The sequence below is a fragment of the Coptis chinensis genome, chromosome 8 (genome assembly GCF_015680905.1).
Source record: "Coptis chinensis isolate HL-2020 chromosome 8, ASM1568090v1, whole genome shotgun sequence".
Lineage (NCBI taxonomy): Eukaryota > Viridiplantae > Streptophyta > Magnoliopsida > Ranunculales > Ranunculaceae > Coptis > Coptis chinensis.
The window spans coordinates 50,978,352-51,005,186 of record NC_141463.1 but is presented as its reverse complement, the minus strand read 5'-3'; the positions used below and the strand labels follow the sequence as shown (position 1 = coordinate 51,005,186).

The 26,835-nt window shown below is 37.5% G+C and overlaps 1 protein-coding gene across 1 annotated transcript; it reads left to right on the top strand.

Annotated features, from left to right (window-relative positions):
- Positions 1–15,700: 15,700 nt before the first annotated feature.
- LOC147481845 (uncharacterized) lies at positions 15,701–16,561 on the top strand. The gene has a single exon (XM_086579090.1). It carries the CDS (start codon positions 15,701–15,703, stop codon positions 16,559–16,561), a length of 861 nt encoding a protein of 286 aa, XP_086435216.1.
- The last annotated feature ends 10,274 nt before the right edge of the window (positions 16,562–26,835 follow it).

Genomic DNA, 26,835 nt, shown 5'->3' with positions numbered 1-26,835 from the left:
ATTACTCGATGCGGGTATCATATACCCAATCTCTGATAGCGAATGGGTAAGCCCCATTCATGTAGTTCCTAAGAAATCGGGAGTTACCATGGTACGTAACGGAAAGGGTAACTATGTTGTCACACAAGGTCCTATGAAATGGAGAATCTGTATTGATTACAGACGTTTAAATGCTATGACACGAAAGGATCACTTTCCTTTATCTTTTATAGATCAGATGCTCGAACGCCTAGCTGGTCATGCTTTTTATTGTTTTCTAGATGGCTACTCAGGCTATTTTCAGATTATTATTGATATTGATGACCAAGAAAAGACTACCTTCACATGTCCCTTTGGAACGTATGCCTATAAACGAATGCCTTTTGGCCTTTGTAATGCTCCTGGTACCTTCCAGCGGTGTATGCTTCATATATTTAGTGACATGGTAGAGCGCTTTATGGAAGTTTTCATGGATGATTTTTCTATCTATGGAGACTCCTTCACAGACTACTTGTCTAACCTCTCTAAGGTTTTGACACGGTGTGAAGAAAAGAACCTCGTTTTAAACTGGGAAAAGTGTCATTTCATGGTGAAAAAGGGCATAGTACTAGGTCACATTGTATCTAGTGATGGCACCGAAGTAGATAAGGCCAAACTAGATAAGATAGCGACTCTACCTAAACCACGGACTGTCCGTGATATTAGAGCCTTTCTAGGCCATGCAGGTTTTTATAGGCGTTTTATTAAAGATTTCTAAAATAGCTAGGCTTTTTAACTAATCTGCTTTTGAAGGATGCAATCTTTGATTTTAATTTTAACGTAAGCAGGCTTTTGAAACTTTTAAAAGCCCTAACCTCTGCACAAATTATACAGCCTCTCGATTGGTCTAAACCTTTCGAACTCATGTGTGATGCTAGTGATTATGCGGTTGGTTTGTCTTTGGGATAGAAACTAGATAATAAGTCCATTGTTATTTATTATGCTAGTAAAACCTTAAACGATGCTCAACGGAATTATACAACTATTGAAAAAGAATTCTTAGCTGTCATTTATGCTTTAGATAAGTTTCGTCCTTATTTGGTTGGTTCTAAAACTTTAGTTTACACGGACCATGCAGCCCTTAGGTACCTTCTTGCAAAGAAGGATGCTAAGCAGAGATTAATCCGATTGATTCTTCTCCTGTAAGAGTTCACATTAGAAATAAAAGACAAAAGAGGGGTCGAAAACGTAGTTGCCGACCACTTATCTAGACTTACAAACGACGATAATAGTTATTCTGAGTCCATACCGGACTCTTTTCCTGATGAGCATCTGTATGCTATTTTTTCAGCACCATGGTATGTTGACATTGTAAATTATTTAGCAGCTGATGTTATGCCTTATAATTGGTCAAGAAATGAACGTAAGAAGTTCTTGGCCAGAGTTAAGTTATACTACTGGGATGAGCCCTACCTTTTTAAGTATTGTGCGGATCAGATTATTCATCGTTGCATTCCCCAGTGGAAATATAATGAAGTTCTATCGTTCTGCCATGACAAAGAGTGTGGTGGCCATTTTAGTGGAATGAAAACAGCCGCTAAAGTTCTTCAATGTGGATTTTATTGACCTACCCTTTTTAAGGATGGCCAAGTGCATTGCAAGACGTGTATTTGTTGCCAACAACTTGGGCAAATCACGAAGCGTAATATGATGCCATTAAATCCAATCTTGATAGTAGAAATTTTTAACGTTTGGGGCATTGATTTCATTGGTCCCTTCCCTGTTTCTCACGGTTTCATTTATATTCTAGTTGTCGTGGACTACGTGTCTAATTGGATAGAGGCCATGGCTTGCCATAGCAATGACCATAAGACAGTGGTATTTTTTATTAAGGAGTATATTTTTTGTCGTTTTGGCATTCCTAAAGCCATCATTAGTGATGGTGGAACACATTTTGCAAAACAGATTTGCATCCCTAGTGAAAAAGTATGGAGTTACACACAAAGTAGCAACTCCTTATCATCCACAAACTAGCGGACAAGTAGAAGTTTCTAATAAGGAAATCAAAAAGATTTTAGAAACAATCTGAAAATCGATAGGAAAATCGGTCGAAGTCGTGCCTATCGGATGCCTTATGGGCGTATAGAACTGCTTTCAAAACTCCTATAGGTATGTCTCCCTTTAGACTTGTATTTGGGAAACCTTGTCATTTGCCCGTTGAAATAGAGCACCGTACTCTGTGGGCTATAAAAAGTCTTAACTTCAATATTGATGAGGCGGGTGTAAAACGTAAATTGCAATTGAATGAGATTGAAGAAATCCATAGCGATTCTTACGATCTCGCGAAGGATTATAAAGCTAACATGAAACGTGTTCATGATAAGCAAATCTTACGCAAAGAGTTTGTGGTTAGTCAAAAGGTTTTGCTTTATAACTCCTGTCTACATATTTTCCCAGGGAAACTAAAAACCCATTGGTCTGGTCCTTTTCTGGTTACTGAAGTCACCCCTTACGAGGCAATCACCTTGGTAAATCCCAAGGATAACAGTACCTTTCAAGTCAATGGCCAACGGTTAAAACATTTTCACGAAGCTCGTCCCCTATGTAGAGGAAGTCCTTTTACAGACCTCGTAAATAAGGGATCGACATTTGTCTTTTGGTGTACTTCCTTTCACTTCCATATAGTGGTAAGTGCACCATTCAGGTAACTGGGGCCTCCCTATGGAGTGTGTGGCTGTAAGTACCGGATCCTAAGTCCACGTTTCACATAATTCACGTCTCCAACTTTTGCATGTGTTCTCGGTTTTTGAGTCATGTTCCTCTATGGGGTGAATTATGTATTTATTGTTTTTCATTTTTCTTATAATAAACTAATAAAAAAATAAAAATAAAATAATAATAATAATAATAAAAAAATAAAAAAATAAAAATTCTAAAATCATAGAAATAGCAATCCAACAAGTCATGGGAATGTGACTTTAAACGACCCACGGTTAAAACAAATTTTGTGTTTAAAAATTTGTTTGGGGGTGGGCAGTCGTTCTTTCCATCCGGATTGCTCAAACTTTCCATTGTGTTGCTTAGGCCCGTTAGTCGTAGTTCATTCGGGTTGACATTATCTATAACATAGATTCCCTTCGTTCGCCTAACTTACGTCACTCACGCACATCGAGGCATTTTCCACCTTCTTAAACGTCACCCATGGTTGGAATTGAGTGTTTTACGGATCATTGGATTGAAAATTCTCTACTGATCATTTCCATAACTCATATCATTGGCCAAAATTGGACTAGTAACGAAGCGGCAAATTGAATTTGAAATTGCGCGAAATATCGGAAAAGTTCGGAATTCAAATTGGGCTTGGGCCCAAACCGCACGCACGTCTGTGCGTCTCCTTCCTTCCCAAAAACGCACAGTTTGTTTCCTTCTCTAATCCCGCCGGTTACCAAAAGTTAAAACAAAACGTAAACACCAAAATAAAAAAATAAAAAATAAAACACAAAAACACACCTATCTACACCACGCCCATTGTAACCAACAGCCCGAGTCCTCTCAAACAAAATTTCCACACCACCGAAAACAGCCACCAATTCAAGATTCCAACCTGCCACCGTACCCACCATCGCCACCACCAGTGTTTTAGGTTGTTTTACATCCAACTCGCCTCCTCCACCGTCTACAAAACCATTGGTTGTTTCAAAAACTTCAATGGAGCTACGACGAAGAATTTTGCCGGAACAAGCATTTAGGCCAGACCGTTTCGCACCATTCTACGCGGCGGAGATGATTAGAAGGGATTGGAATGGACTCTGGTACTCGACTGAGGAGTTCTACCACTTTGATTTGGTAGAACAGTTTTATAAGAAGCGAGAATTGGAGGGGGATAGAATTTTCATTAAGGTAGCAGGAACGAGAAAGGAACTAACGCGACAGATTCTTGGCCAAGTTGCCGTTAGGGCGCTAATACCGAAAAGCAACCTAGAAATGACCATTCAGGAATCCCAGTATACTGGAGTTCCTGCTTTGATGAAAGATAATGTTGTGGAGGGTGAATACAATACGAGTTCTCATTGCGTCCGTCAGGCAACCCTGAGAACCAATCAACTAGCTATAGCTCAGTGGATTGGTAGGAACGTCCTCGGGAAAGAAAAAGTCAGCGACATCGGTCTGCAATGTCTGCACGTTCTCTAGATTTTGCAAACGAATAAGTATAATTTCTGCATCCTCGATTTAATTTTTAAGGTGATTAGAGGAGTGGGAAAGAGCATTGTGCCTCTTCCCGTATTGATCACTAAGATCATGCTCTCATTTAGAGTTGTCACAAAATCTGCCCCTATTATGATCAAGTTGCATTCAAATGCAACTATTTATGCTGAGTGCATCCAAAAGACTTGGCAGTTGTCGGAAGATAATGTGGTTGAGTCGGAGGATGAAAGGGAGGATATGACATGTCTGGATGACGGTGCATTAGATAGTTGTAGTTCTAATTTAGAACGCATACAAGTGCTGCAAACTGGCTTATGTTGCGTTTATGGTATTTGTGAAGATATCCGAGATAGACAGATTGTACTTCGAAATAAACAAACGAACCTTCAGACGATAGTTGAAACGCTCGAAAGGGGTCAGGAAGATATCTTGTCTAACATGGAGACTATCCACCAAAGATCACCAAGCCCAAGATGCGATCAGATCGAGATGGAAGCACAGCGCTTGTTCCGAATAGAGATGCTACAACGCATGCCACCCGTGGAGGATTCTATTTCAGCCGAGTCTGAGAGGCATTAGCGTCGTCGCCGAAGGACAGATGGCTCAAGCCATTCTTCATCCCAAGACCAATCTCCATCTCAGGGTCCATCTTCATCACATGGCTAGGTGTTCACCATCAGTTTGTGTTCGCTGTTATTTCATTGTTTTTATTGTTTTATTAGTTGGATTTTAATTCAGTTGTTAAATTTAAATATTAATGTGTTTGTTTTATGTTGTTTGGATTTAAATTTTTTTTAATATAATTGATTATTTTCGAATTGTGCGTGTCTTTATCATTAATCCCACCTTCCTAAATTGTTTGCGGGTGGTAATATTTATACCGAGCATAATTCGTTATATGATCATCTTCTGTAAAGTTGTCTTGGAGTAAAGGTTGAGAATTTGGCCGATATCGACATATCTATGATTATGTGTGGTGGTAGCATGAAATCTAGGAGAGTTTAGAAGTTACTATTCTAAATCCAAAGATAAAAGATACTAGGGTTGTTATAAAATCAAAAATATGGTTTGTTTTCGCTGGTTTGGAAATTTTCTATTTTCGGAAATTGCCTTAAATAATTTGGCAACTTGCCGATTCGTTTTGGAAGCTCAGAACCTATTTAAACTTCCTTCATTCTACACTCACAACCCACACTACACCCCACCATCATCTCTCACCTTTCACTCCAAGCTTTTCCTTCTTTTTCCTTGTAAATTTCTGTTTCAGCACTTACGAGCGCACCTCCGCCTCAGTAGAGCGTACCTGCGCCCTAGACACTGTTAGAAATTTTACTCAGAGCGCACTCAAGCCCAAGTTGAGTGACTTCGCGCCAAACACTCAATAAATCCAAAACAAAACACTCCGCTGGAAGTGGAGCGCGCCTGCCGCCTCAGAAACACGAAAATTTCCAATTTTTTCGAGGGTTGTTCCAGGATTTTGGAGCCGTTCAAAAGAGTAGTTGAGATGACATCTCCTATAGTCATACCTCGAACAGTCTTTCGAAGACGTGTTGGGAACCGAGACCTATGGACATTGGTTCAAACAGGATCCCGCGATTAGGATGGCCATCTACCGGTAAGTGATGACAATTCATATTGAAGATGACTTACTTGCTTATTTCTACGACCACGTTAGATTCTATTGTAATCGGGATGGAGAACAAGAATTCTCCGTCCGTGAGTCGATGACACGACACTAGAATTCAATAAATATGTGGTAGCTTTAGTTTCGGGATTACCAATACCGATCCTCGTTCACACATGGGGATATATGACCGATAATGCATACCTTTATGATTATACATATTTCCATGAGTATTATGGGGAGGGTATTTCGAGTAATGGACCCGGGCTTATATAGCATTGCCCTTGGTAGCCCCCTGTCCCTAAACGTAGGCACCACCATGTTATTCATCATGATGAATATTTTGGGGAATGGGGTTCACATCTGCAAACAAGATCGGCTGGTGACATTTTCCTCGCTTTTTAGGTGGGGACGTCGCCCGATATGACATTCCCCAAGTTTTAGTCACTAGTCTTAAGAGAGCCCAAAGCATGAGGCGTAAGTATCTTCTTATGCCTATTTTGGTAAGCCGCATCACGCGAAGTTGTTTACTCAGATACGCAGGCCCAATTCATCGATTGAAAAGGGTTGAAGTCATGAGACCCACCAATTGGGTGGTTCGCTCATTCGCTAATTATGACTTGGCGGGATGGCGTGTGTAGCCTCATTTGGTCGCCCGCACATCCTATCGGACATATAATAACACTTAACGTGTTAGCATTAGTAGATGATAAATGGCGGCAAGCTTGGCAAGTTATAATGGCCCGGCGGGGATCGAAGGAACCTCATCTCTTTGATGAGGAGAAGGATGCTTAAGCGGGAGATAAGGTAAGTTTTCATTCTAGTTAGTGTCTGCTTATGTCCCAAGCAATTTGATTCTTGTTAACCCCATAATGGGAGGAACTCTTATAAAGTTGTGTCAGTTTTTATATTAGTATGTTTTAACCTTGTTTTGTAGATGTTCCAGAATTTCACGAGTTTCCATGGTATTTTTCTACCCTCTTTATTTAAATGCTTTGAGGACAAAGCATGCTTCTTGTTTGGGGGAGGCATAGAAACACGTGTAATTAAGGCATTTGTTAGGATATAAATATGTATAATATGCATTTGTTTTCTAGTTAATATTTCAAAAATTCAAAAATATAAATAAATAAGTTATGTTATACACTTAGGAATATGGGTATTGTTTTCTTTCTCTATGCTCTTAACAATCTAGAAGTCTCAATGTAGCTTTTTTGCATCGAATAATAATTGTTAGAAACTTAGGTTAATATGTGGGTAATAATCTTTGCATCTATCTATAAATATATTACATAAGTATCTATGATTGTTAGCAGTAAGTTTCTAAAATCTAGGCTAGAGTACTTATTCTACAAATCCTGTGAGAATATAGCCTAAAGCCTTATATGAGCGAAACATTTGAGAAATGACACAAGGGAGAAGTAAAATCTGGATAGAGAAATCACACGTCCACTTGCTTGATCACTATGCCATATCCTAAGCGAGAATTTAGGCCCTCTTCGGATCGATATAGCCAGAAATTCAAATCTATGAATTATTTTCCGCTAGTCACCCCTCTGAGCCTTTCTTTAGCCTTCCATAGACCACAATTCCTTTACCCTGTTACAAAAACAAAACAAAATAAAAAATTCAACTTACCCAATCTAGAATAAGTCTGGGAATAGAATGAGTGAAGAAAGAAGAAGAGAAAAACTTGTGTAAACAAAAATTAGTTGGTTTCTTCAGAAAAAAAAAAAAAAAAAAAAAAAAAAAAAAAAAAAAGTTTCCATCCAAGGAAAAGAAAAAGAAAAATAGAAATAAATAAAAACTCCAAAAATAGAATAAAAGGGAGTCAAAAGCCAAAGAAAAGAAAAAGAAAAATATGGCTAAGGATGAAAACAAAGTATAGAAGCAAAAGAAAATAACATGGTTTTCTCTAAGTTACATAATGTGAAGACTCTATTATCTCAGACTTGTCCTTTTGAATATTCATTTCCTTCCTTCTTAAACCATCTCCTAATCCCCGCAACACCTAATAAAGACCTCTAGCTCAATTAGGAATAGGTTAGTGTGATAGTAAGTGGCAGATATGTTTGATCGACTCCGGCTTCCTTATTTGTAATTGAGATTGTAAGGTAAAGTGTGCCCACTACACACTGGAGCAGCGAAACTTGAGCAGAAAAATCAGAGTGGTTTTTGTCTTGACATTTATGTGAGGACCTACTTAAGGATGCTATTCCGAGTTTTCAGAAACGAACCTGCTAGGCATTTCATAGTATTACTCATAGTATATATATTTGTATCATTGATGATTGATTATTATGCATATATTAGTTTAGGTTTTTGACTTGGTTATTCTTATTCATTTGCTAGTGAGATGTATAGATAGTTGAGACATTAATGAGGAAACAATAGTTTTATTTCTTAGTCGTTGTAGTATAGATGAAATTTGTGAGTACCTTCACTGGAAAACTCTCACGAGGCTATAACTCGTCCACTAGGGGATTCCTAGTGGTTTAAGGCCTTGTTGCATATGGTCAATGCAATCGCACTCAGCGAAACAAGAGTAGTTAGAACTCTATTTTTTTGTCAGTTATTCTAATTTCTCATATTTGCTTGAGGACAAGCAAAATGCTGTTTGGGGGTGGTTTGATAAGAGCCCAAAACTGTAGTTTTAACCCTGTAACAGTCATACTTTTAGACCAATTATGTGAGTAATAATTAAGAGTTAATACCGACACGTGTTTTTATGCGTTTCAGGCTTCAAAGTCAATTATGTGCAGAAATGTGCCACTTTGATGAGATAAAGGAGAAATGGTTGGTTGCTAAGGAGTTCTGTGATTAAAGGCCAAGATTCAAGAAGACAAAGCCTTTCTAAAGCCCGGTCAAAGCTGAAAAGTCAAAGTCAACACAAGCAGAAACAGCACACAAAGTTAGCAGAACTTTCGAAGGCCGTATCTTTGGACTCAGACCTCGGAATTGGGTCTACCTTATGTCAAAACGACCGGCTCGGAAAGAGATTTCTAATGGTCCAAGCCTTGGCCCAATCAGAGAAGTAGAAGTGGATGAAAAGTCTATTGAAGCCAACTTCAGCTGAAGAGGCCTTTTTGGACTGAAAGAATTGGGTTTTGGGCGTGATTCTCTGGCCCAAAACATGGCTCCAAGCCCATGCACGATTTTTGGATCTGAAACATATAAAAACAAAAGCTTAGCTCTTGGTTAATGGTAGCTAGTTAGACCTAAAACTATAGATAATTCTAGATCTAGTTTTCATTAAATAAAATCAAGTTTAGTTTATTTCAATTCTTGTTTTAGATTAATCTTTAGAATCATTGTTCTTCATTAGTTTGATAAATAAAATAGCTAGTTTGTCAATTTTGATTTTGTCATTTCAATTTATAAATCTAATTTTAATTCTTGTTGAGTATCATTTCTGAGTGGTTAAATTAGATTGAAGTATTGTTAGTTAAATTAGCCAAGTTAGAATTTTGGTATGATGTTTAGTTATAATTCAATGAGAAATAATGGTTTGATGAATCAAGGCTAAAACCTCCATTAGAGGGGTTGATGAAGCCTTGATGAAAACTTAGTTGTATAGTGTAGAGTCGTTGTAGAGTCTATTCCATTCTAGAAGGTTGTGTTTCGCCATGAGAATGGGTGGACGACCTTACATGCTAGTTATAATTGGTAGAAATGTCATGCTAATTAGGGATTAGAACGAGCAATTCTTACCGTAAGAACGTAAGAATTTGATTACAACAGTCTATGCTAGGTGATTAAGTTGGATTCGAGGTGGATTCACTTTCCCTCTAATTCTTTATCTAGATTCATATTTTAGTATTCCGTAGCATTCCGTTATTCGTAACTTGTCAATTGAATCCACCCCGTAGTATAGAATTCCCCTCGTAAATCTCTCACTAGACTTGTGATTGATTAGTTGACACGAAACCATCGCATGCTAAAGAACTAGGAGTGGAACGAATTTGTTACTCCACTCTATTTCGATTGAATTGATAGTAGAAAACTTGATAGCAATTAGTAAAAATAAAGTTTTAGTTTACTTACGTTTTGAGTTTCATCGTTCATTTCGTAGGTAAACTTTATATCTTTTTATGTTTATTTTACTTACGTTTTGAGTTTCATCGTTCATTTTGTAGGTAAACTTTATATCTTTTTATGTTTATCACCCCCTAAGCCCAACACTACGGATCTTACACTCACAACACACAGGGGTGATGGTGATAACATTAATCAGCTTGGTGTTGTTTCGCATCTTGATGAGACGTTACTTGATAGTGCATTTCGTATACCTTTTCGTACTGTGAAAAGTATTCCACGTGCTTGTCGTTTGGCTTTTTCTGGTGCACTGAAATCTGCTCTCTAGGATATTACGGCTAATCCTGGCTCAATTATGCCTTGGGTTCGCCTCCTTCCTCTGTCGTGTTGTACTCTGCAAATTTTTCAACCACAGATTCCACTACACCATTTGGGTGATTTTGCAACCTTTGAGATTTCTTATTAGTAACAGATACTCATCCGTTAGGTAATTATTCACATATATTATCCGTTAGAAATATTTATAATCGTTAGTACTCATCTGTGCAAATACTGGAATTATTATGTAACATTTATGGGATATTTTTTAACGCTTAGTAATGTGTTACAAACTAACATATCAAAATAAATCAATAGAAAAAAGAAAATAATCACACCAAAACTTAAGCGGGATTTTTTTTTGTTCTCGTGCCGAGCATTCCAAAACATAACACATGCTTTAAGCCCTAAAAGGAAAAAAGAAAAAGAAAACATAAACAAGTGAAAAGGGAAAAAGAGTGGTGTTTCGCTGCTAGGGTTTTGATTGCTCTTGGTAAGTCGTCCTCTCTCAGTCCTTTGTTCTCTGCCTTATCTTCTCTCATCTTCAACAATCTATCTTTGGTTGTGATTTTAACTCTTAGTTATTTGGCTTTTGATTTCTAAGGTGCAATTTGGTATAAATTCGCCTCAAATATCAAACAAGCTTTGCGGATTGAGGGTTCAATTTGCTCAAGGTAACAAATTTATGTACTGATTTATTGCAAGTTTGGGTTTTAGGTCGTGGGGTTAGTTACACTTTGAATTATTGGGTCAAAGATGCATCCTTTATGGATATATTAATTGTTTGATTTGATTATTAGTAATAAACTTGATGATGATGATGAAAATTAGATCTGTTTGTGTTTTCTTTTTTGATTTGATTGATTCAAAGTCAAAATCTGTTATAGTAAACATTTAGATTCATAAAGTGATGTCATTGACTGACCGATCTCTATTTTTAATAGTGATGTTAGTCGGTGATGTTTGTTAATACCGATCTCTTTTTTTAATAGTGATGTTAGTCGATGATATTGCATGAGTTATATGATTTTGTGCTGCAAGTTTGATGATTGGATGTTGTAATTTGATGGTTGTGCCTCAAAGTTGAATGTGATTTAATTTGTTGTACATTTTGAAGGTGTAGTGATTTCACTTAAAGATTAACATATGTTGTACCTACTATATGCATCTAGTTGTCACTATTTGCAGGATATTTTAATGGCATCGAGTGGCCAATCTTCAGGCCCTTGTGCCTTGCAGCAACCCCCATCAAGTCAAGCAATACCCCCAGTAACATCTGAATCATTTGGGGCACCTTCATCAGTTAAGGCTAAGATGCTTGTCTTGGTGTCTAGTAAGGGCACTGATGTTGGTCCTTATGGGGCAAAATGGGCAACCCGCTTGGGGCATTTTATTCGAGTAACCATCCCATTGAATTACAAAGATTGGAGGCTTGTGAAACCAACTTTTAAGGATGCAGTGTGGAACGCTTTGGCGGTAACATTCTATTCTTGTTGATAATATTATCATTTTAACTTTACCAAACATGAATTTCTAACTATTATAATTCTTGATAGGGTGAGTTTGAATATGATGTGCCCGGCTTTGGCTTACAAAAAGCTTCAGAGGGAGTTTTCCTCTAAATTCAGAAGTGCAAAAAGCAACTATCACTACAAGAAACAGGGTTTTTTGCGACGAAATATTTAACGACACTGTCAAAACGTCAGTAATTATCAACTTTGGCGATGTTTATCAAGGTCGTTGAGCGCATTTTGGTTTACTTTTACAATAGCGATTTGGTGACGATTTTTTACGTTGCCAAATGGCTTAATAAAATATTTATTTATTAGATGATCTTTTTCCCTATGAAAGAAACGTCGGCAAAAACTGTTGAGCTACAACGACAATTTTAGTGTCGTTGATAATGATTTATCTCCGACGTTATTAGTAATCGTCACTATAAATTATTTTTGCCAACGTTTTTGTTTGGGTCGGTAATATTTTTGGCTAAAATGGCAAAACAAAAAGATAATTGGGAAAGTTAACATCGTCGCCAATAATTACTAAAAAAATTCGCTCCTAGAATATTTTGCATCCCGCCCAAAAATTCTAGATCTGGCACTTTTTTAGTAACTGGCGCCCACATTTTGGCCAAATTTAGAAACAAAAACGCAAAGAGAACAAAAAAAAGAAGAAAACCCTAGTTATTACTTATTATTTTATTAGAGTCATCTCTCACATCTCTTTTTTTACATAAACCTCTCACCTTTTTAACCTTTATTAGAATGAAGTAGTGCCGGACTCAATTTAGAAATAGAAAAAGAATACGCAGTTATTAGCTCGAAAGAAGTAAGCTGTCAGTCCCCTCTCACGAAATCAAATTGACAAGGTACGTCCTTTCTATCTTCCTTCTCTATACAATTCTATATCTCTTTCTCTTATTCTCTTTCAGATTTACGGTACAATGAATATAATTGTGTGATTTTGAGTTATTGTAGCTAATGGGATTAGAATTTACTAATAATTTGAAATTAGATGTTACTAATAATTTTGCAGAAAACTTCTTTTATTTTTTGTTCGAATTCTACATGGTTTCCTATTTGTGCGATTGTGAAGACGAAACTTACAAGGTTTAGGACTAATAAAACTTATTATATATATGAGTCTAAATTCATAGCTACGTAGATTCATAAAGAGATAATAGACGACGACGACAACGTCTCTTTAATCTTACAGTCCACCGAAGAGTACAACACATCTCTAACATAATTTTTTGTATTTATTATATGCTCTCATAGGTGGGTAATCACTCCAACGACATCAACTACCTCAAATTTTGTTGTTTCATCATCTGGTATATTTATTTTGGCGTCTTAGCTGTCTTTATGATTTTTCTTTTGCTTGCTATGTAAGTTGAAACTTTAAATCAAGGTTCGTTCACATGATAACTCAATTCAAGATCAATTTTTTGTAGGATATATATATGTGGCGTTGGCTTTTCTTGTTGGTAATTGAAGATAGAACTTAGCATGGCCAACTGACCACCTTGCTTTATATTTATCTGTTGTATTTCATTGGTATGCATGTATACCATGAGGTGTTTCATTGTTTTACTTTTTGTGTATATATAATATGAAGTGCTAGGTGTCACATGCATAGAGTGAGGAGGAGGTGGGCTTGCATTTGGCCGCTACAAATACCAAGTTTATATCTATGCTTGACACCACCTGCTTAAAGTAACCAAGAGGTGGTGTGCTTACAATGACCCGTCAATCTCAATTTTGGAACAGGAAAAATAGAAAGGGGATATACGTACACCTTAGATAATTAGATTATGAAAGAGTGGAGAGAGGGATGCCCAACACATTTTTTTAAGAACTTGAAGTCTTTTTCCACCTGAGGGGATTATATGTTAGTCTTCGATCCTAGAGTATTGAATTGGCATGGTAAAGATTTATGAAACAAAAGGTTAGTATCTCATAGGTGTAGGTCTAATAATCTGTTAGACTATAACATGGGTTGCTTGTACAAACAGGAAAGATTGATGTTTAACTCGTAGTAGTTTAATGTATTAGTGCTGACTTAAGTGGTGATTAGTAAAAAATTTGGCTACTACCGATATACTGAGTATATTCTGAAGGTTGTTCTCGGGTTGGGCAAGATCCCTAGAGGCCTGGACTACGTTTTGTCGTCTAACTTACCCTCTACATTGCTCTCAGGGGTCACGACCTATTTATCTTTTGTTTTTGCTGGGGAAACCATTGCTTTGACAACATTTGATCTCCCTCAAATATCTTAAGGGAATTTCGTGCCAAAACTCTAGGGATTGGTTACTCAGAACTGGAAAATGTATAATGCCAAGATGAGGCCGAGCAAGGTACAGTGTTTTGGCACTTCAACTATCACGAGGCCCTAGGCCCAAGCAATTGAAAGTGCGCGTGAGTGGGCAAAATCTAAATGCATCAGTATACCTGAGTCATAGGAGGAGGATAGTGATGTAAATCTTCTCATCTTTATTGGATTACTATCGATTAATTAATAAACTAAAACCGTTAGTACGCAATACTATAAATTTTGACAACCCCTTGGCTAGTTTTTGTTTTATTTTGTTTTGGGTGAGATTTGTTTACTTGTTATTTTTTTCTTCTTTTCACACATATCAACTATGAAGCACCGACACGTCTCTAAAGGTGAAGTATCGGTGTCCGACACGCGTCCGATACGTGTCGGATACATGATTTGGAGTATCCAATTTTATAATTTTTTTTTTAATTTCCGACACACGGGGACACGCAAGGATAGTAATCTCACACATACAAGAAATTTTTGAGAGAGAAAAGAGGACGGCTTAGTTAGGTTTCAGCCCCTCCTCACACTTTTCTTATATAGAAAAATAGTCAGTTTACAATATATAAAGCCCCAAAAAATCTTATTCGTGGGGGGCCCCTTAATCCCCACTAACCGGGGGACACTCCGCCAGCTTCTGCTGGCTCCGTGCCCCTTCTGTGACGGCGAAATATATATATTATTCACCCGTGTCCATGACATATCCGTGTCCTATATTTTTGAAAAATGTCGTGTCTGCGTATCCGTGTCGTGTCATATCTGTGTCGGTATCCGTGCTTCCTAGTTGCTTGTAAGGGTTGTATATCAACTACTTCAATTGTCAGTTAAGTTCATTTTCATGTAATAGCACCCACTTTCTTCACCTATTTTATTTCCTTTTTATTATCACTATAAAATAGAATTTAATATTATATGATAGTCACTTCATACTGTACAAGAGTGAAAATACGTGATTTGGTTAGGGATAGAAGAACATAATAGGTTTGGATCAAGTAGATTTCATTAGCTTGGCTGATACATAGGCTGATACAAACTCTAGGTATGCATGTTTTATGTTTGTGACATAATTTATATGTTGAAAGATAAATTATTTCTTGTAGTTTTGATTTTTTGCATGTATGATTATATACTAGGATTCATTCTTAATTACTGGGTATGATAAGTTAATTCGTTAGATATATATGCTTAAAGGATTTGTGAGTCTCTTTAGTTAATCTGAATTGTCAAGACATTACATAACTTAACAAGATTATATTGACCCATTTTCTTCTGTAGGCACATATGAGTTAGTTTTGTAATAGTCTGATTAGTGACGAGTTATTGCAAGTTTATCTAAGTTCTGGAAGCATCCTAGTATTTGTTATTCTTAAATGAGTTCAGTAATGGAGTTTGAATCCAGTGCCTTGAAGTACATGTCGTAGCAGCCTCATTTTTGCTTCCTATATATTTGGCATGTAGTGAGAGGGAAATAGCTTGTTTTTAGTCCCACACCATGCTTTTAGAATCTTGTAACATACTAGAAAATCAATAGGTGAGAAATACCAACAAACACGACCTTACGTTTAATTTAGAATGTGATATGTTAAATAGGCTCACACATTTAAATCCTTGAGTCATAAGGAGACAAATATGGTTAATGTGGAATATGTTGTGAAATGCATGGTGTTTGCTGTTTATTTATTATTTTTTAGTTAAATGATCATTTTGTCTTATGAATTTTTAATAAGAACAAATATGGATAAGAGTTGGTTGAATATGCCACATAGGCCTATTCAATATGCCCAAGGTATTAGGGATTTTATTGCTCTTGCTAGCAATCATTTAGACGGTGCAGGTAGGGCCCGTTGTCCATGCAAGAAGTGCAATAATAGGATGTACCGACACTTCCAAGAAGTAAAAGATCATTTGTATGATAATGGCTTTGATAAAGATTATACTTCTTGGATATACCACGGAGAACCTTTAGACGTGGCAAGTGATGACGACGATGATGATACTGATTTAGGTGGTGAAGGTGTACGCTATGATGGTTTGGATGACATGCTTGAAGATGTGAGACAATCAACACATATAGACAATCAGGCGTCGGACATCCAACATGGGGAAGCTAGCAGTAGTTACATACCTTATGCAACTGACGGGGGTGCATTTACTGGCCATCATAATACGAGTGATGGAAATACAATGTCATTTGATAGACTCTTAAACGAAGTACGCCAACCTCTCTATCCGGGGTGTGAGAAATATAGCACGTTGGATTTTCTCATGAAGATGTTCCATTTGAAGATAATTAATTGTTGGAGCAACAAATCTTTTGACATGGTCTTTGCGTTGGTTAAGTCAGCACTACCTACAGGTGAGAGGCTCCCAAAATCTCACTATGAGGCTAAGCAATTACTGCGGGATCTGGGCCTAGGTTATATCTCAATACATGCATGCCAATATGATTGTGTGCTCTTCTGGGGGACAGAGAACAAGGATCTTGAAAATTGCCCTGTTTGCAATGCATCGAGGTATAAAATTAATGAAGGTAAGACTAAAAAAGTACCAGTGAAAGTATTACGGTATTTTCCACTTAAGCCAAGACTTCAATGATTATTTATGTCGAGGATGACTGCTGAGGACATGAGATGGCACAAGGAGAAGCGAGTTGGGGAGGAGAATATACTTCGGCATCCTGCTGATTCTGAAGCTTGGAAAGAGTTTGACAAGGAACATGAGTGGTTTTCTAGTGATCCCCGTAATGTCCATCTTGGCCTAGCAAGTGACGGGTTCAACCCTTTTTCTGACATGAGCAGTATCTATAGCATGTGGCCAGTACTGCTTATGCCATATAATATGCCCCCTTGGAAATGTATGAAGGAGCCGTTCATTTTCATGTCTCTCCTTATCCCTAGGCCTAAAGCTCCTGGAAATGACATTGATGTGTATTTACAGCCATTAATAGAGGAACCGAAAGATTGTGGGTACATGGTGTGGATACATACGATGTAAAATGAAACAAACATTTCGGTTGCCTTATTTGCATTACTATGGACTATAAATGACTTTCCTGCATTTGCTAATTTATCCGGTTGGTCTACAAAAGGCAAACTAGCATGTCCAACTTGCAACAAGGATACATGTTCAATGTACTTGAAAAATGGCAAGAAGTTATGTTATATGAACCATTGTAGGTTTTACAGCCCACGACATCCTTTGACAAAGCGTGCTAGGCGGTTATTCGATTGGAAACAATTGGAGCGGGTTGCCTCCTAACAAGTTATTTGGGGAAGATGTGTTAAAGCGGTTAGAACATGTTGAGGAACAAGGGTATGGAAAGCATCGAGAATACAAGAAGAGGAAGCGCGATCGAGACCGAGTTGAACTGGACAAAGCATAGCATATTTTTTCGATTACCCTATTGGCGCACCCTTAAATTACCCCAACATTGATGTTATGCACACAGAGAAGAATATTTGTGAAAGTGTTTTAGGACATTGTTGAACCTAGATGGGAAGACAAAAGATTCAAAAGCTTCGGTTGGATTTGGCCAAATTGGGTATTAGACAAGAGTTGCATCTAATTCCAAGGGGTAATAAATTTGTTGTACCCCCGCATGTTATACATTGTCTCTTCTTGAAAGAAGGATTTTTGCAGTGGTTGAAAGCGGTGAAGTTTCCGGATGGTTATGCATCCAACATTTCTCGATGTGTAAATGTTACAGTCGCAAAGTACATGGGTGAAGAGTCATGATTGTCATGTACTTTTACAACGAAGTTCTCCCAGTTGCGCCATGGTTTTGTCTAGTGACGTATCTTACGCTCTAATTGAACTAGGATTCTTCTTTAGAGAGCTTTGCTGCAAAACGTTAAAAGTAGAATTACTCGAGAAATTGGAAAAGGACATTGCAGTGATACTTTGTAAGCTCGAATTGATTTTTCCACCAACATTCTTTGATGTCATGGTCCACTTGGCAGTCCACTTGCCTCGTGAGGCAATAGTTGGTGGACATGTACAATACCGGTGGATGTACCCTATTGAGAGGTGATGTTCATAAACTATATTCTACTCATTTTGGTGCTAAAATACTATCATACTTTGATACCTCATCTAACTTTACTTATATAACACTTTATCACAGATTTCTCAAAACTCTCAAACAATATGTTCGTAATAGGGCACACCCAGAAGGTTCCATTGCAGAAGCGTACATTGACTCTGAATGTCTCACTTTTTGTTCAATGTATCTCCAAGGAATTGAAACGGTGTTCAACCGTGAAGATCGTAACTACGATGGTGGTCAAGTGAAACAAACCAAGGGGTTGCATGTTTTCTCACATAATGTTAGACTATTGGGAGCTCCGAATTATATAACAATGAGTTCAAAGGATTTCAACAAGGCTCGATATTATGTGTTAAACAATTCAGAAGAAATATCATCATATTTTTAGAGTAAGTGTCTTTTTCGATTAGATGTGTCGTGTATGTGTAGATTGTGTTAAATCAATCACGAAAGATAATAATACTCATTTTGCGGTGAGCATATGGTTGAGCTACAAAAGCACAGCTCTCGTGATTTGGAAAAAAGGCAGGAACAACATTTTGCTGAATGGTTCCGGGCTCGCATAAGTGTTAAATTAAGTTGACATGTAGTTAGGTTCACTCGATTACAAAAGATCTTAAATTATTATTAATTTTTTTTCCCATTTGATAGATGGAACAACTGTACTATGAGAAATCTCCCAAGGCAACCGATGATTTATATTCACTATCATATTGTCCTGATCATTGTGTGACTCGATATAGTGGTTGCATTATCAATAGAATTAGGTTTCATACCAAGGATCGTGAGAAAACTCTACGGACTCAAAATAGTGGTGTGGTTGTTAAAGGGGATGACCAATCAAATGATATCGACTTTATGGTGTCCTGGCGGATGTTATAGAGTTAGAATATATATTTGGGAAACGAGTTTGGCTTTTCAAGTGTGATTGGTGGGATGTTAGTAACAAAAAAATAGGAATCCATGTAGATAGATATTTCATTAGTGTTAATGTGTCTAGGAAGTGATATAAAGATGATCTATTTGTGTTGGCCACACAAACAAGTCAAGTATTCTATGTGGCAGACACCAAATTGCGTGGTGATTGGCAAGTTGCACAGAAGATAGTTCATAGGAACACGTTTGATGTTCTAGAGAAAGAGAAAGAAATCGGAGTACATCGAATCTTTGAGACTTATCAACAAGAGGAGCAACTCATAGTTGATGAAATTCTAAGTGATGAAGTTACGCTTGTGCAAATGAATAGAGATGATGTGAACCTAGATGAGGCTGAAGAGGTTGATGCAAATGAGGTCTTTAACAATATTGTGGACGCTAACCAGACTGACGATACAATTATGACCAATGACTATGACATTGAAAAAGATGATACATTGATAGAATATTGTATTGAAGAGGAGATTCTCTCGAGTGATAATGATACTGATATTGATTAATCATAATCAATGTAAAAGCTTGTTATTTTTCAGCTATAAAAATATATATTTCTCAAATACTTATAAATGTATATCACACATTCATACTTGTAGGCTTCATTTTTATTGCCTTTTGATATTGTACTCTTCTTACTCTTCTTTTATTGCCTTTTGTTTAAAAGTATTGTACTCTCTAGTGTCCACTTTGTGTTTCGTGTTAGTTGTCAGTTCTTAACTATGTGTTAATGGCCACATTTGATGGTTCATAACCTGCCTTCTCTCTTTGTTATGGTATCTCTACATTTTTTGTGTTTCGTGTTAGTTGTCATTTTTTTTGTCCTTCACTGGACTAGTCCGTTAAAGCTATAATGGTTCTAACATTATGTGTTGTCTTTACGTTGATGTTTTTTACTAGTAGCAACACCTCATAGTGTGCACATGTGGCAATACATGATATATTGTGTTTTTCTTACTATATATAAGCTCGTGAGCTGCGTTTTATTTGGTCATATCTGATCCTCATAGTGTGCACATGTGGCATTCATGTTTTATTTGGTCATATCTGATCCTGATAAAAGCTCAGATTCGTATAACTCTAATAAATGAATTGTGGAATATGGTCCACCACTTCACATCTGAATTGCTGTATCTTGGTAAGTTCCCTTTTTGCCATTGTTCTAAGATTTTTTAGTGCAGTCCGTGTTTACATTTTTTTTCCTAGAATTTTGGATAATAAACTTGAGATGAAAGGCGCACGTTCAGTTTTTAGCAAATTATTTACTCCTAAAAAATAAATGCATTACAAGATCTGAGGATGATATCTTTAAAATGTTAACAATATAACTCATTCTCAATGGGGATTTGTCGATAATGCATATCAAGAGTGACATCTCTATATTTTGTTTCAAGTAGTGACTTTAAGAGGTGTCGTAGTTATTGCTCAAGGGATAGATGTGATCTGGTTTGGGGAATGTTTTTTTTTGCGTCCAATTCCCAATGCAATCTTTTGAGTCTCTGGTGCACTTCACATTTTCATGTGAGTAGTTTCTTTCTTTGAAAGCAGTTTCCTCCTTGTGTTTTTTTGGTGCGTGTGTTTATCATATGAACAAGAGACAACGGCCTTTGCATTGAATTTTGAAGCTATCGTTTAGGAGGTGATACATATCTTGTTTGTGTTTTGTTCTGTCCTTTTATTTTTGCATATGCTCCCAATTGAGAACCTCTCTCACCAGAAAATAACTGCTTTCATGAAAGATTTTGTTAAATAGGTACTTCCATTAGTTTACGATCGACTTACCTATATCTCATCATTAAGTCTACTGCCTCTTCTCCTCAACCCCATCCCCTTCAAGGAAATTTGGGTGTGTTTGGGACTTGGGAGTAAGCTAACATCTTGTGCGAATGATCTTCAGGATAGTTTCTACCACAGTTTAGTACAACTATTTGGAATACTACGAAATGAAATGTGGAGAAAGAACTCAACAAGGTTCACTCTCGAGAATCCAAAACTGAAATCCATCCCGGTGTTACATTTGCTCCTTCAATTCCCCCTTCAAAGCTTTAGTCACCTGTTCTGTGTCAGCTTCTTTTAAGATGTCTGATAAGAGCCCAAAACTGTAGTTTTAACCCTTTAACAGTCATACTTTTAGACCAATTATGTGAGTAATAATTAAGAGTTAACACTGATTACGTGTCTTTATGCATTTCAGGGTTCAAAGTCCATTATATGCAGAAATGTGCCACTTTAGTGAGATAAAGGAGCAAAGGTCGGTTACTAAGGAGTTCCGTGATTAAAGGCCAAGTTTCGAGAAGACAAATCCTTTCTAAAAGCCCGGTCAAAAGCTGAAAAGTCGACGCTGGGCGTAAACAAAGACACAAAGTCGTGAGAACTTAGAAGGATATATCTTTGGACTCAGACCTCGGAATGGGGCCTACCTTATGTCAAAACGACCGGCTCGGAAAGAGCTTTCCAATGCTCTAAGCCTTGACCCAATCAGAGGATTAAAATTGGACGGAAAGTCTGTTGAAGCCAACTGCAGCTGAAGAGGCCTTTCTGGACTGAAAGAATTAGGTTTTGGGCCTGATTCTCTGGCCCAAAACATGGCTCCAATCCCATGCACGATTTTTGGATCTGAAAGTATAAAAACAAAAGCTTAATTCTTTGTTAAGGGTAGATTTTTAGGTTAGAAAATAAAAGTAGCTTAGAATATAAAGTAGCCATTAAAATAGCTTCTAGATCTAGTTTTATTTAATTGTTTTTTATTAAGTGTAGTTTCAAATCCAATTATTGTATTAGATTAAACCTTGGAATCTTGTTCTTCATTTTGATTAGGTCAATAAAGTAGTATTTCTATCAACTTCGATTTTTGTCATTTCCATTTCTAGATCCAATTTCAATTCCTGTCCTTATTGCATTTTAGTCATTAAATTAGATTTCATTATTGTTTAATTAAGTAAATTTCAATTCTTTATATCATGTTTAGTTTAAATTTAATCGAAATGATTGCGTAATGATTCTCGGCTAAACCTCCATTAGAGGGGTTGAGAAGCCTTGATGAAAGCTTGATTCGATTAACGTAGATTCGTCGTAATAATTTCCTTTCCACTCTAGAAACGCGTTTAGTTCACCATGAGAATGGGTTTAATCGTTCACATGCTAGTTATTAATTGGTAGAAATGCCATGTGTAATTAGGGATTAGGAAGAACCAATTGTTTCTGCGAAGCAGTTCAATTCGGATTACTGACGATTTGTAGTTAATGGGATTAAGTCGAAGTTAAGGTGGAATCAATTCCCCTAACTCCTTATCATCGAATCGGCGTAGCATTCCCTTAGTTATTCCCATCGTCGACTAGTTGCATTTCGTGGGTAGTTGCATCGTAGTCTAGTTGCCTTTTTCGTAAATCTCTCATTAGACTTTAAGTTTAGATTACTTACACGTGAGAACACAGCATGCAGAAGGACTAGGAGTGGAACAAATCACTCTACTCCACTATATCTCATAGACTTGATAGTAGAATCTTTGATAAATATAGGCATCATAATTTAGTTTAGTTTTACTTGCGTTTGTAAGTTTCATCGCTTCATTTTCGTAGGTAAAACTATTCATTTTTTGTTCATTTTATGTTTTATCAATGTCCATCCAACCAATCAGCTGCATATTGTATTCCCATTTCAGCTTTTCTACTGCTGTACTGGCATTTTCCTTCTTTCCTATAAAATATGCTCCTGAACCATCTCTTGCGGAATAATAAGGGCAAAACCACGCAGTCTCTCTCTCTCTCTTCCTTTTTACCTTTTTCAGCGTACATATCTCTATCTATACCTTGGTCATAGGACAGTAGAGAATACATAAGCTTAGGAAACCTATTCTTCTTACTTCAGCATGTCTTTTGTTTATGCTACTTTTTGTCATGAAGTTTTGCATATCTAGTATAATGCCTTGTTCATTATGGTTTTTGACTGTTAGAAATATGAATCGTCTCCAACCTATTATGTTCAGGGGAGCTTTTTTATATTAGATATGTTCATCTTTTAAGTTTAGTGGTACTGCTGATATGTGAAGTCTACCTTCGTACAAGATCCAATCTCGATTATCTTTCTACGGAAGTATCTACAAATTCTGAGAATCTTAAGTAATAGATGTTATGTTAGAAGAACCTGGCGTTCTGGGATCAACTTTCAGTAAAAAAAGGGGCATCTATGTCCATCCTTGATAGACCAACACCCGCCTTTGGGTGAGAAAATCAAATGAATCAAGGTAGTAACTCACTGGACCTCGAGTCGCGACCCGCCCTTAAACTCTGGAATTCCAATTAACACTGAGCGATCAAGGCTATCTATCGACCAGCGCCCTTAGCAATTTTTTTTTTCGATTTCGGCGGTTTGATTCGAACTTTGATCTTTCATATTTTTAAGTGTTCTAACCTGTTATATACACGAACAAAGCGTAAACAAGACGCTATTCATAAGCGAAGCAAGGACGCAATCAAGTATTCCTTTCTTCCACACCTCGCATCTCCTGTTAGAGGTTTATACTAGTATATCGAATTGTTTGGAGTGTTGGCGTGTTTAGCTAAAGTTGGTCTTAGCCTTGTATGAGGTTAAGGTCCGGCGAACAAAAACACCGAGCGTAAATACAACAACAACATCAACAATCAAGTCTATCTAGTATACCACCCACTACACTTCTAGCTACTATTTCACACACACCACCTGATATAATGGCGGAAGAAAGAGAGACTCATCTCTCTGACTTCTACAAAGCCTTGAGCGATAGCCCCAAATCTTGCATCGTTCTAGCAGACCTAGTGCGGGATTTCCGAATCCCCCCAAATATTTTTAATTTGTTACCCGTTTTTCATAGATTACACCATGAAAAACCTTATCAGCACATGCGTAGGATTGAACAAGTCCTAACAACATTCCACCATCCTACGGTTGGTACGGAACAAATTAAATTAAGGGTATTCCCTTTCACCTTAGCCGATAAAGGCGCGTCTTGGTTAACGCCCAAAGCCTAATTCTGTAGACTTCGTGGGCTAAACTTGTTCATTTGTTTATGGAACATTTTTACCCACCCCTAAAGACGGATGAGATGCTTTCCAAGATCCATTTCTTTCGACAAAATCCTCATGAATCATTTTCAGAGGCTTGGAATCGTTTCACCGATCTCCTTATAGAGTGTCCACATCATAACTTAGCGAAAGACACGTTAGTTCGTTGCCTTTTTCAAAGGACTTCTACACCACCATAAAGAAGTCCTTGACATAATGAATGGGGTAGTTTCTTAAGCAAAGGAGCGAGGAGGCTTATAAATTTTTAGAGGACCAAACTAAAGCTTAAATAACAACTGGGGGGTAGTGGCGATTACTCCGCTCCGCTAGTTCTTCTTCAACGATTAAAAGGCTACCGGTATGTTTGAGGTTAAATCAGATCCCGAGCTTAAAACTCTAATTGAATCCCTCACAAAAAGGTAGAGGCCATTTTCGTACAACAAAAGCCAATCCCCGTCATGAATGTAAATTCAAATCCATGTAGTTTTCATTTGGAGCCCGAGCATCCCGGACTTAATCGTCCTATAGCCTATGAACAGGCTTGTTCCATTAATAGTGAACTTAACGCCCCTTGGAGACAAAATCCCAACTTCGGTTGGGAGAAATAACCAAACCGTAACACCTCAAAGGGTACAATAATCAATATGTTAGGCCTACACACGCGGCTTTAACCAAGCCCTACTACGACAAGGGATGTGGTCGGGGAATTTTAATAATTATAACAACCAAGTGCAACCTCGACAAGGTCAAGCACAAGGTCAAAGTAGTTATAATAATTATAATGCTAATAGAGGTATCGTTCGGTAAATAATAACTATCAAAATTCACCCATAAATAATTCACGTGAAATAGTTCGGTCCACACCACCCGTGACTACTACACCCACACAACAGGATCGTCTTGACACCTTCATACAAGTGAGCCAAAAACTTTTCCAAACCATGGCTCAATCCAACCAACCTTCTACAATCCGTTAATAATTTAACCAAAAGCGGTGGCTCAAGATAAAGCCCAACCCAAAGGCGTGTTTCAGTGTCACGAAATACCTAATCCTAAAACAACAAATACACCTTTGAGGTAACCAATAATACTAGTAACGCAGTATGAAAATGTAGGTGAGCTAAAGGCCATCACCACTCTCCGGATTACGGTAGAGTGGTTGATAACAAAGTAACTATGCCTATAGTTACCCCACGAAGACCCTACACACTGCTATATTACTAGATACCAAAATAGAAACTGAAGAGCCTACCCTTTGTAGAGGTACGGTTCAACACAACCTAAGAAACAAGAAGCCACGGTTAAACACCCGGGTAATACCATTGCTAAATATAGAGCGAAACCACCGTTTCCACAAAAATTACCCATGTTAACTAGGGATACAAATTAAGAGGAGATTAGGGATGTTTTCAAGAATCTAACTATAAACCTTCCCTTCCCGAAACTATAAAAAGCTACCACACCATGCTAAGTTTCTTAAGGAATTGTGTACTACTAGGCGTAAGACCAATATACCAAAAGGCCTTTTTAACGTAACAATTCCCAACTCTATCGAACATAATGGAATTGTTAAGTACAAGGACCCCGGGTCAGCCCCATTGTACAATGCACCTTAGGAGATTCCTATACGACGACCGCGTTATTAGACTTGGGGGGCTAGTGTAAACTTACTCCGTTTTATTTGTATAGACAAATAGGTCTAGGCGAGATGCAACCCACTAGAATGGCGTTGCAATTAGCTGATCGATCTATTAAGTATCCTAAGGGTGTCGTCGAAAATGTTCGGTAAAATTCAGGATTTTTACTATCAGGCTGATTTTGTCATCCTCGACCACGAAGTCGTTAATGACTGTCCGATCATCTTAGAGGCGACCTTTTACGGCGCAACCGCCAATGCGCTCATTAATTGCCGTGATGGTTCAATGTCCATGTCTTTTGGCCATCTTGTTGTTGAAGTCAATGTTTTTAAAACAAAGACACGCGGTTACCCGATTCGTCAATGGATGGAGAGGTTAGCATGATGAGAGGCGTTGCTTTCGAGATTATTTCAACAACACGTTCCACGATAATCATATGCCCAAATTTCTTTCCTTTGGAAGTTCAGACTCCAACATTTCCATCCCTACACTAGTCAATACACATATTACGGATGAGGATGAGATAGATGACTTTCTCAAAGATGTAGAGGACTATCATAGTAACGAGGATATGACCAATCTAGATGAGCAATTCGATGAGTTTTTTCGAGCAGGTGATGAATCACCCTATCAAGAACTACTTTGCACAACATCCACCTCGATTCCCCTCCTTCCACCCTTTCAAAAGAATCTCGAGTTTGCACTCAATCCTGTTGTTTCTTCTATGCTTCATATTTTTTTAAATCCACCTAGTAAACAAATACTACAGAAGGACAAACCACTTGACACCTTCATTTTCAGAATTGAGACAGCCCCTACACACACAATGAATGAGTTTTGTGCTAAAACCACATCCTCATTGTTTACAGGCTGTCTTTCTACAACTTATCCATATCCACCATATTCTTCACAACCATTCACTTTTCCACACTTATTTACTAGAACACCCACTCATTCAAAAATGAAAAATAAGGTGCATGATAGGTTACATAATAAGGTTATCCAACTTCGCTTTCATTTCACTAGGTTGAGTCATAGGAAATCTTGGTGCTTGATTGTGTTTGGATATGTTTTCTGTGATATTTATTTATGGAATGATCCACAATTATTTCGGTTGTTGATATATGATAAACTGCATGTTCATACATACGTCTAGATAAAGTCTCGAAAGTATCGACTATAAAAGCGACTCAACTTTTTGTGTTTGGTGCATTTCC

Excerpts from the sequence above, each read along its gene's own strand:
- LOC147481845 (XM_086579090.1), top strand. The coding sequence starts at position 15,701 with ATGGATAAGAGTTGGTTGAATATGCCACATAGGCCTATTCAATATGCC.